This window comes from Lampetra planeri, chromosome 40, assembly GCF_965212315.1.
Source record: "Lampetra planeri chromosome 40, kcLamPlan1.2.h2, whole genome shotgun sequence".
Taxonomy (NCBI): Eukaryota; Metazoa; Chordata; class Hyperoartia; order Petromyzontiformes; family Petromyzontidae; genus Lampetra; species Lampetra planeri.
Window position 1 is genome coordinate 3,277,385 of NC_136146.1, and position 12,251 is coordinate 3,289,635.

Sequence of the window (12,251 nt, forward strand, 5' to 3'; positions counted from 1 at the left end):
ACAGAGAGCTTGTGGCTCAACTCCCGATTCAAACGTTCGGTTTGGGTTTACCTCCCCCTCCGCTCCCTCCTTTGCTCCCGAGCTCATTGTAGATGCAGGATCTGAGAGAGAAGGTCGTGTTCGGTGGGCGGCAATGAACGGTGGCACCGACGTCGTGAAATCCCATGAGTCAATGTGCAGCCGCGTCGCACCGTTGCTTGTCGCTGCAGGTTTGGAATAAGTCAGGTTTCGCGATCATAATTCTCTTGAAGGCAACATTCCCGAGCGCAGATTCGTTGGCGGAGCGTGCGACTCGGGTTTGCGAGGGCCTCTCTTGGCGATGCGGCGCAACAACTCAGCTGCGAGGGAATTATCGTTGTGCTTCGTCATCTCGTGGCAGCGACTCGAATTAAAAGTAAAAGCGCGGCGGAGATCCGGTCACGGTTCTCCGACGCGTGTTTTCAAAACGTGATCTGCCTTTGGGCGCGAGAGCGTCCGCGGCTCTTCATCCACGAAAGGTTCGACGCGTTCCCTGGAAAAGTGCCGCGTAAAGCGAAAACCGCGTGGAACGGAGACGGCTTCTCCGCAGTGAACGTGACGATAACGTTTGGCGAGACACGATGTACGCGCGAGCACGGGCAAAAAATTGTCTTCCCGAGTCGACTCGCGCACTAGTCGAGGGATAATTTATAATTTCACATCGAATCATATTCGTATAATGTTTCCCATTTCTCGTACGACGACGCAGTTGTTCGTGCGCTGATTTCTACTTGCTTAATCGCTGTCCTTTATTTTAGCGGGTATGTTTTTTGTCGTCTCGGTGGCACAGGTCTCTTGCAAATGAGGCTGTCCTGCTCTCCTTTCAGTCCCACTTGGTTCAACAAAATAAACTTGACCTCATGTCGACTTGCTTAGCTTGCAGGTGTTCATCGCCGTGTCTCGCGAGCGGCTTTTTTGGCAAGCCATCGAACTAAGACGCTCACCTCGTCGCTCGCGCTTTCACATCGCGCTTCTGCGGCCGTTTGGAACGCTCTTCCTTCCAATATTAGGAAGGCACTGGAGCTTTGCACTTTCAAATAATCTCGATTGAATACACATTTCTTTACAACTGCTTTGTGTGTTTAGTTTGCTGTCCTTCCGCCGCATCTCCAGTTAGCGCGGCCGGCTACGTACGGTGCGAAAGAAAGTTCAACATACATACGTACATATGTGCGTCTCTCCATCGCGTGCCCTGCATGCGAGCAGGTCTTCTGCGCCCGACTGCTCGAGGAGTCTTGCATCAAGAGCGCCTTCCCGGCCGACGTGGTGACGGGCATCTTCTCAAACACCTCCACGATTCACTTGTTCCACCAGGAGTTCCTGCTGCCTGAGCTAGAGAAACGCATGCAGGAGTGGTGAGTCTACGCTCGCGCGGGGTGACGTTCCTTGCGTCTATCGCGATGCGCGGGGTGCTGTAGGTGGATCCTGTTATCCGACGCAGTAGTGAGATGTTAACTACCTCACCTGGTACACAGGAGGTCGTGGGTTCGATCCCGACCCTGACGCCTGTGTATTTGGAATTTGCGTGTCCTCCCCATGGTCACGTATTTTTTTCCGGGTCCTCTGTTTTTTCCCTCCACATTTGGAAACATGCGTTTAGAGTATTTGGCTGCTATAAATTTACACGTGATAAGCCACTTCATTGAGCTATCATTTGGTGCCAAGTCGCTTCTGGAAAAGAGCTATATAGCTCAGTGACCCTGACCTGGTAAAATAAAGAAAAATAGTTTAGTCGTTTTTAAATGGTTTCATGTTTATTTTCACAGTTACCCCTGCTATCCGCATGGTTCTCCGTGGATATGTTAGGTACATACTTTAAACTTCTTTCGGCACCGTACGTAGCCAACCGTGTGGACAGACGCAGAAACGTGCTAATCGGAGTTGCAGATAGATGCAGAAAGGTAAAGGCGCAGTCCCGCAATTGCATGCTCACGACACTGCTGGCGGAAGGGCATCCGCTAGAGCAGGGGTCGGGAACCTTTTTGCCTGGGAGAGCCATAAAAGCCAAATATTTCTAAATATATTTCATTGAGAGCCATATAGTATTTTTAACGTATAATAAATTAAATATGTCTTACTTTTAATGCGACTTCTGGTGCTGCATGGTTTTGCTGATGGCCTTGTAGTCTGGTTCATACGTGGTGAGGTTGAGCTTCATGCAGGCGTGACCCGTGAAATTTATCTTCAAAACTAATTTCTGTTTACTTTAAAATGACACAGTATTATTAAGCAATATCACAAGTATTTTAAAATCAGTTCCAAACTGATTTTTTTTCTTTTTTCAACTCAAAATTGTCTGGGAGCCATATGCCGTCACTGGAAGAGCCATATATGGCTCGCGAGCCATAGGTTCCCGACCGCTGCGCTAGAGGGAGCGGTAAAGTGCCCCTCTTGGTCCCCCTCCACCCTGCTGCTTGGACACCTTGGAAGAGGGTGAAGAGATGCAAGAAACTCACCCCGCATGTCAACTACCGTGCCAGGAGGTCGAATGAAACCGGCAAAAATCGTAGATTGTACGTCCCAAGCGTGCGACCCATCGCACCATGGCGGCATTCCTGCTGTAATTAATAACACATCTTTTCTTTTGGTTGAAATGTGATCAATTGCCTTGCATCCCCCACAGTCTTATTTAATTTATTAATCTCTCCTTCCCCCAGTCTGCGTAATTAGTGAGAGGAGGGGGATTGCCTGCTGCGCCAATCCTCCTGACGGCGAACGTGGCTTCCGTTGGCGGTGTGTAACACGCAGTTCTCTGCAGCTGCAGGAGGAGCAGTTTATAAATAAATGTCGAATCTGATGTCGTTTGTGCTCACGGAAGCGGGGCGTACAGATGGGATTTTGTAATTTGGGGTTAATCCGCATCAAGGCTTTGCTTGGCTTTTGTTTTTTTTTTGCGACACAAATAAAACCCCAAATTACTTTGGAGGGAGAAACTAAATTACTGATCAGCGATTGGCACAGTGTTGCCTAAGTGGCTCTGGGGATTGGGAGGGGAATGATTTTGTCTGCTTAAACATTGCTTGCAAAGTTGTCCACAATGGAAATTCAGCCGCTCATCCTATGAAGATGTATATAGAGCCTATCACCGAGGTGCTTTACATTGATTGCAAAATGTACACAGGATGATAATGTTTTGAAATGAAGAATTGGGTTTTTGTGGTGAGGTTTTGTTGGCAACAGAACAAGAGGGATTGACAAGGAGGTGTCGGGAAGGCCTGGTCGTAGCTGGGCGGGGGGCGACAGAAAGCTGGAAGTGTTGAAAAGTAACGAGGCATCCATAATAGAGGTTTTTAGGTTAGATCGCGTAAATATGAATGTGTCATTAAAGCCGCCACCACCCGACACAGCTAATTAGTAAGGTTTGTCAAGTAATCAAAACGTGCCAATTCGTTACTAGTTCAGCACACCGGTTGTGTGTTGGAGAGTAAACCCGCGAGATTTATCATTCGAGTACAACGTTTCGCCAGAAATTAAACAATAGCATCATCAGGCGGACAACCAGAGTTGTGGAGAAATCCTCCTGCTTTGGTCTTAAATAGAGGGATTAATGTGACTTTGTCACTTGTGAGCCAATCCATGAGGCATCGGTCACATTGGGAATGGAGTCACGGCCACCAATTCCTCTCTGAGATATTGCAGCAGCAGCAGCGGCTTTTGGCTGACCATCGAACAAAGACGGTCACCGCATCACGCGCTTCCAGATGTGCTTCCACGGCCGTCTGGAACGCTCTTTCTTACAATATTTGGAAGCCACTGAAGCTATGCACTTTTAAAATCTAGATTGAAAACTCATTTCTTGAGAATTGCTTTTTGCGTTTTCGTTTGTTGTCTTTCCCCGAGTAACCTCTGATTAGCACGATTGGCTACAAACGGTCCGTAATAAGTTCAATGTACATACGCACATGCATAGAAGGGCTTCCACCAGAGAACTCTATAGAAAGGCCCTCTGGGTGGTATTTACTCTTCCACACTGGCTGCACGTCATGGGGAGTACTCACACTTTACCCCACTGTGCGCGTCCTACCGATCGACTTAATTGTCGTGAACACCTTGAGACTGCTGGGTGGATAAAGGCGGCGGTGGGCGTGGAGATTTAAGAAACTCGCGCCATCGTTTCAGCTGCCGTGTCGGGAGTGAGAACTGAGCCGGCGTTTTCACCATGACAGCGTCTTGAAAATAAAATAGAGAATGTTTCTATATCCAAGGGAGGACTCCATCCGTGCGCATAATAAATAATTGCGAACGCCAGGTCAGATTTTCTCAATTCCACTCAAAGTGAGCAACGTGGCAGGCAATTCACCTCCACTCTCCGACCTGAGCCAGTGGTAGAGATTCCTCGTTCCTGTGACAGGGCCGGTCTCTACAAGGCACGTCCGTTTGTTTGGCCCTCCCCGTCTGCTGTACCAGGCACGAGAATCCCCGCATCGGAGATGTCCTGCAGAAGCTGGCTCCCTTCCTCAAGATGTATGGGGAGTACGTCAAGAACTTTGACCGAGCCATGGACCTGCTCAACACGTGGATGGAGAAGTCTTCTCCGTTCAAGGCCATCATCCAGGAGATACAGGTGCTGTATCATCATCGTCATCATGTATAAACGCTCGTTATTGATAAAATGTTGCGTTGTATTGTCACGATGATTGTTTATGCAAGGAAAGCCTCGCTGAGTTGCGTGATTCTTTTTCAGGACGGCCCTGCCAAAAGTTGTTGCATTCATTCACTCGATAAGATGTGGACAACAGCCGTAGAAGTGCTTCTTTGACTCTTTTGAAAAAATAAAAATAATCCAGGAAATACATTCCATTCCGCATCAGTACCATGATAAAAAAATTGTCTTTTCGGACAAATTTTTTTTTTTTTTTACAAATCAACATCAGGCGAAGAGAGATTTGGCAGCGTATATAATAAATATGGAAGAAACAGGTAAAAAAATTATTAAGTTTGCAGCATCTGTTGAACACCCAACTGAGGGCCCGTCTGTTTAAATGTAGGGGAGCTCAAAGCGTGTGTTTGCTATTATTGCTGGCTTCCAAGAGCGTGCCAAGTCCGTCTGTTCTCTCGAGTGGGAAAATTATAATTAAAAAGAAACCAGATGAACTCCGTGAAGTGGCGCTTTCGGGGGTGGCTGCTTGGTTGGTGGTTCAGGCATCTATTTTCGGGAGATCCTCATGGTTGTCTGCCTTATGTGGAATGTTTCGGCCGATTCAAATGAATTTAGCACACCCCGCGCTTTTGTGTGGGAGCGTCCTGCGCGCGCGAGGGGAACCCGATTCGCCCCCACTGGGGGCGGGTGGGAGGGGAATTACTCAAAAAAAGTTCTGCACAGATGGAATCAAGAATTCACGACAGCGCTGATATCTCTTGGTCACCTCTCGAAGCCGTAGGTGAACGTGCACAAAAGCTTGTCTGGCCGAGTATTAAAACTTCTAGATTTGAAGCTTTCGTTACTGCAAGGATTCATTTTCTTAGGTTTTTTTCGGTAAAGTCACGTAGGTAAAAAATTTAAATTAATTAAACTTTTATTAATTTTAAGAATACGAGCATTAAAACCTCCGAGGAGCACGATTAGCACGGGTGGCTATGTAGGAGTTCAATGTACATACAAAACCTACACATTTGAGGAGGATATCAACAAGAGGCTCACACGCATGGGCTCACCCACCCCACTTCTCTTCACTGCCATCCCACCAGAGTGATGTGGAATTTCCACCTTGGGCTCAGAGCCATCAATGTTTGATGAATGCCAACTCCCCTGATTCTTTGTTGTGAAAACAAAAAAAGTGAAAGGTGCAACCCTGCAGTGTCTCGCTCACGCCACCGCTGACGGGAGGGCCTTCACCATAGGGATCTTTAGAGAGGCCCCCTCTAGAGCATTTGTGGCCAACCCATAACAGACAATGAGACAAAAAGCCAAAAAGTACCCATGAGTTCTGCACAGAGCCGAGTGTGTATATCTAAGTGTGTATATACTGACACTTTTTGGCACAGCACGGGAGACATTTAATTATTCTTTGCTACTGTGATAGCAGTGTGTTCTACGTCATGCCCCTTCGATAGAGCCACACGTGGTGGATTTAAAGAGCTCGGGAGATGCCGGTTGGGCCACCGCTGCTCTCGAGGGGTATTTTGCCCGAATGTTCCACGCTGGCCAAATGTCCCGGGAGAGGTGGACGTACCCACACTTTGCCCCACTACGGGGCAAACCCACCCACCGTGTGAATCGCCGCAAACCACACCGAGCCAATAATCATTATTTGCATTCGTTAATTTACTTTCCCCCTCCCCCCCGCCGCCACGCCCCCACCTTGAATGAAACAGAAGCGGGACATCTGCCACAACCTGACGCTGCAGCACCACATGCTGGAGCCGGTGCAGAGGATCCCGCGGTACGAGCTGCTGCTGCGCGACTACCTCAAGCGGCTGCCCGAGGACGCGGTCGATCGCAAGGACGCGGAGAGTGAGCGACGCACGTCCCGCCTTTGGTCCCGGCGCGCGTCCTGCGCGAATCTGCGCACGTTTTTGCTCGCAGCACACGTGTGCGTGCGGCATCGTGTCGCGTGTTTGTTTTTTGCGCAAACCCAGATCATTATCATCATCATGATCCACGGGCAGATAGCCCGTAGGTGTCCAACGCACATTTCGTCATTTGTTTCCACTTTCCTCTGTCTTGTGCCAAAGTAGCGCCACTTATTTCTGGCACCCGTCTCTCATGTCGCGCGGCGGCACTTTCCAAATGGTCAAAGTAATTTTCTACGCAAACGAGCATTGACCCTCGGAGGCATGATTAGCTGATTCGGCACCCAACCGGGGGATTTAATACTCGCGCCCTTTCTGATGGCGAGCCGCTCGCTTGACCGCTCACGGACAGTTGCACGCGGAAGGCGGAGGGAGACTCGTTGTAAATAAAAACAGGAGTTGGCTGCGTGGCTTAGAGGCTAATTCTATGCCAGGGCACCGAGCCAGCCACCACTGAGATTTTGGCTTCAAATCTGGGCTTTGCAGTCACCCACGGTGAACGCGGGTTTTTCACGTGTGACGAGTTCATGGTCTCAGCTGGTTCACCGATGACCGCACGAAGGGACGCGTCGTCATATTTATAGTTGAGTGTTTTAACGCAATCCTCCTCTGCAAAGTAAAATATTGAGTTCGTTTGACACGCGGCGAAACACAGTTTTGTCCGCTGGGAGTACAAACGGTGTTATAAAGAGGCCTATTTGAAGCGACTTCAGAACTAGTTCTGGGATACCGTGTTCTCAGGATGCTCACCGCTCACCATGATGTCAATAGCACGACTGCGAATTAATTTGGGAATGGATTAAACAAAATGAAGTGATTCCACAGCGGCACAAGATTGACCAGGGAATTAAAAAGGAACTTTTTTTTTCATTTGGAAGCAGTGCAAATAATGAGAATGAGTGTAATAGCACAGTGTACATTGAGAGAAGACAGGTCACTATGCTTTAAATCAACGAGGAATCAATTCACGTGATGGGGTTAAAGGACGCGACCAGCGCAAGTAGGTCAACTTAGCCTGAAAAGATCCCCTGGTGCAGTGTTGTGGTAAACGTCATATTTGAGGAGGCAAAAGAGGTCAGGATTGTGTGCATGGTCCTGGCCCTACCACGTGCCATCGACGGATGCACTGTACCGTCGGACAGGCCCTGAATAGGTTCCCGCTAACAGTGCTTGCCCCAACGGTCTGCGCGTATGCCCGCGTGGGTCCTGGTTTCCCTCCGCGTCATCGCGACGGTCTTCATATTTCTCGCCGACTTCAACCCTACCGATTTTTTTCTGCCCAGCGCGACGCTTGTGATCGTGACCAGCCCTGACATCTTTCACCAGCGCTGTCAGTTGTGCACCGAATTGTTTATTTCATTGCCCCACCAGTGACCTCTTGCCACCATCGACATTCAACTCCCGATGGGTGTCTAGGCCGTGCTTTTCTTAGGCTACCGAACGCAAAACAGCGACGAGAGCCGTGTTCCCAACCAATTATTTTTTAGAGTTTGTGGTTGTCATTCAATACAGTTGCCATACATTTTTAAGTAATAACGTTAATAATAGGAATAATACTTTCCTTTAATGACACTGTGGAACAAAAAAAATTGTTCCTGGGTAGTAAGTGTTATTTCCTCATTGCTTATGCCTCAAAAGTATGAAAAATGGATGTTATTCCCCACAAACTTTGCTTTTGTGACCAGCACAGTGATATTTTGAAATTTACCTATTTTCAATGAGAAAACGTGTGCATTTGTGTTTTTCGTTCACGTAAAGTCCTGGTCACAAAAGCAAAGTTTGTAGGGAATAATAGCCATTTTCTATACTTTTTATTCATAAACAATTTAAAAATAACACTCAGTACCCAAGAACAAAAATTGTGTTACATAGTGTTATACACATGGGAAAATACAACAAGAGTAAAAGTCTATCGACCAAGATGGAAATGAGGCAAACAAGTAGAAACATAACGATTGTAACCATTATCATCATCGTTTTAATACCTGTAAGCAAGTAAAAACGTGCATTGCAAAGATGACCTTGTTTGTTTTTCTTATTCAGCAAAACCGCCTTTTTGAAGTGTTGCAAAAGAATGCACCAATAAGTAATCGTCTTACTTTTCCATTTTCAGAATCCTTGGAAATCATCTCCACAGCCGCAAACCATTCCAATGCCGCCATCAGGAAAATGGTGAGAAACATTTATAAATGCATTCACGATCAAGAAAAGTCACGTAGAAGGGAAGTAATAAAATAATAAAAATAAAACATAATAAAATAATTCTCACGACGTTTCGGCTACAACGCAAGCAGCCATCTTCAGGTGAAGAATGAGACACTGCCAAGCTAGGAGCTTATATATAAGCTGAGTTGGAGGTGGAAGAAGAGCGCCTTAACAAAAGAATGTGCATATCAAGAGGAATTTAGCATATTCATGGGAAATGCGTAAATTCCTCTTGATATGCACATTCTTTTGTTAAGGCGCTCTTCTTCCACCTCCAACTCAGCTTATATATAAGCTCCTAGCTTGGCAGTGTCTCATTCTTCACCTGAAGACGGCTGCTTGCGTTGTGGCCGAAACGTCGTGAGAATTATTTATTATGTTTTATTTTTATTACTTTATTACTTCCCTTCTACGTGACTTTACCGAAGATGAATCCCTGCAGTCACGAAAGCTTTAAATCGAAATTTCACGATCAAGAACTTAAAAAAATATCCACCACGAATGTTCCTGGCCATTCCACGGAAACTCCGGTCATCCTCGCAGCAGCGGCTGTTGGCTGGCCATCGAAGACGGTCACAGATGTGCTTTGGCGGCCGTCTGGAACGCTCTTCCTTACGATAATTGAAAGCCACTCGAGCTATGTACTTTTAAATCTAGATTGAAAACGAATTTCTTCATAATTGCTTTTTGGGTTGAGCTTTGTTGTACTTCCCCGTACCTCCGATTAACACGGTTGGCTACATACGGTGCGAAGAAATGATCAACACACATACATATATTACTACTGTACACGTGACCTGCCAATGAATACAATGCAACGCATTAATGGACCACTAAATCCAAACTCTTTTTATTGTTTACCATGTAGGGCCCACTGAGCTATGTAGCAATTTTTTCAGAAGCCACAATTGATAGCTCAACGAAGTGACTTACCATGTGGAAATGTATAGCAGCCAAAAGACTCCAAATGCACGTTGCATTGCAGTGCGTAATAAAGAAAACTAAAACTTGCTATATTGACTGTACTTAAGTTATTTTTCTGTTCGCTACAGATTCTAATTTTGTTAATGCCAATAATTCAACCTTTCCGATCCATTCCCGGCTAGCTGGGAGCAAATTGCCCATGCTCCTTCAAGTAACAGGTTATGTAAAAGTATATAAAAATAAAAAAATAACTTTACTTATTGAAAACATTCTTTATAATAATTGTCGTCGTTGTTGTTGTTGTTGTTGGACTGACCCGACCATAATGGACATCTCTTAACAAATATTCCGATTCCCGTCTTGCGCCTGGGTCGACGCAGGAGAAAATGCACAAGCTGCTGGAGGTGTACGAGATGCTGGACGGTGAGGAAGACATCGTCCACCCGTCTAACGAGCTCATCAAGGAGGGCCAGATCCTCAAGCTGTCTGCGAAGAACGGCACCGCTCAGGAGAGGCACCTGTTCCTGGTAGGAGCCCCTGGGCCGGGCCTGTGATGCCAAGGCCTCTGTCACCGTTTCACAACAAACACCCGCCTTGGCTCTGAACGCCACGCGGCTTCCAAGGTGCTGGCTGTGGCTTCGCCGTTTTCGCACGCTCTCTCCGAGCCTTGAATTTCATCAATGTACCCTGCCTGGGAATGTTTTACCCCTTTTCCACTGTGACGGTACGGGTGGCATTTTTACTGAATATATGCCGTGCCAAGCCAAAACCAAACCGTGATCAACTTGACTGACGAGGCTAATTCCGGGTTCATTGCTTGTGAGACCAGCGATTACACTGCGTTTAGTTTGTTGTCCTTCCAACGAAACTTCCGATTATAGCATGGGTGGCTATGTACGGTGCAAAACAAGTTCAACATACGTACATATACGGAGACACAGTGCTCCCAAATCTCATTGGTGCCACTGGCACAGCTCAGCTTCGGCAGTGTGAAGAACAACCTGGTACCTCCTAAGCCGCACCAGGCTGACACGGGATAGCTCCGGTGCAGATTGGTTGAACAACGGAAAAATAGATTCTATAGGTGCCTTAGTCTGACTCTCGAATGTTCATGAATTAGCACTGAACTCTGGTCATTCTGAACTTGCCTTCCCCGGGCTCGTTGAGCCTTGGGCATTATCAACAATGAGTTGTAAGTCTGGCTGAGCTTCGCGCACTGGCCGAGTTGGTGAAGCCATGGGGTAGGGGCCCAGTCCTGGTTTCCGATGGCATCCGCCACTGATATTAGCCGTGAATGATTATAATCATCGTCAGGCTGGCGGGTTCACAGCTAATCACTGCGTCACTTCTCCAACCAAGCGACATGTAATAAACGATGCGACGGTGGTAACTTGGCGAGGACATTGTCACAGCAGCAGCAGCAGCAGCAGCTGAGCATGGCAAAAAAAATATTTTCCAAGATATAAGCCGAGAGACACAACGTCTAATTTGCGCTCTATGTGTGCGTGTGTTCGCCTATCCCTCCAACCCCAGTTCAACAACATGCTCCTCTACTGCGTGCCCAAGCTGCGACTCATGGGGCAGCAGCGTTTCAGTGTGCGCACGAGGCTCAACATCGACGGCATGCAGGTGCTGCAAGCACCAGCCCCCCCCCCCATTCACTTCCACACAAACCCCACGCGTCTTTGCCACTCACGTTGCTGGCCACGACGGCGGGCGGCTCAATTGCATCGTTGTTTGAGCACCGCACCGGCACCTCCGAGGGGTTTTGTGCTGGAAGCCCCAACGGGCTGTGGCTGCCGTCTTTCAGATGCCGATGTTCAAGTCAGGATAATGGAGCAACAACCTCTTAGGTTCTGGGCTCAAGCCGTCGGGGTGCTGGGTGTTTCTAAGGATGCTGATGACTTTGTTGATTGAGACATGGCCGGGGGTTCAAGCCCTTGGGGCTGAGTGTCTCTTTGGTCAGGAATTGGTGCCTGCGTCAGAACAGTAAGCCACAGAAGGCTGTGGCTTACTGACTTCCTGAGTGTGACCTCGCTTATCCACACCAGGGGAACTGAACTTACCCACAAAGCCTGGTGTAGAGATATTCGTAACATCGCACCAATATTTGTAGCGATCGGTGCTTACATTTTGTCAAATCAAGTAAAAAAAAAATAATTCAACACAGTGGTGTTTGTGCAGCCGTCGGCAACCGGGCAAAGATAATCAGCTCCCTCCACTGGAGAACCCCGTTGAACCACAGGCATCCAGAAGCCGGACTCAAACCGTGGATGTCAACGGTGCAAGCTCAGTGTCTCTGACCTCATCAGCCGCCCGGTCTTGTGGTTCCTGAATAAAGGATGCGTGTCTAAACAACGAGCCCCCGGCTCATCCCAGCGTGCGTTCCGGCACGCGTGCCGACACGCGGCGCGGTGCGTGCTGACACGCGACGCGCTCTTCCCGCCCAACAGCTGCAGGAGGTCGAGTCCCAAGGGCAGCCGTACACGTTCAGCGTCTCGGGGAAGCAGAGGGCCTTGGTCATCCGAGCACGGTAACTCCTCGCGCCCACCCGTCATCCCACCCCGCAAACCTCCCTCCCTCCTTCACCC

General features: G+C 48.0%; 1 protein-coding gene across 2 annotated transcripts in view; it reads left to right on the plus strand.

Annotated features, from left to right (window-relative positions):
- LOC144731729 (FYVE, RhoGEF and PH domain-containing protein 3-like) overlaps nt 1–12,251 on the plus strand; it is a 114,020-nt gene that overhangs the window by 88,869 nt on the left and 12,900 nt on the right. For both annotated transcript variants that reach the window (XM_078612924.1, XM_078612925.1), the window contains 7 exons: nt 1,225–1,373; nt 4,426–4,582; nt 6,334–6,472; nt 8,645–8,703; nt 10,041–10,187; nt 11,194–11,289; nt 12,114–12,193. In XM_078612924.1, coding sequence (XP_078469050.1) covers nt 1,225–1,373; nt 4,426–4,582; nt 6,334–6,472; nt 8,645–8,703; nt 10,041–10,187; nt 11,194–11,289; nt 12,114–12,193 — 827 coding nt within the window. The remainder of the gene's footprint in view (nt 1–1,224; nt 1,374–4,425; nt 4,583–6,333; nt 6,473–8,644; nt 8,704–10,040; nt 10,188–11,193; nt 11,290–12,113; nt 12,194–12,251) is intronic.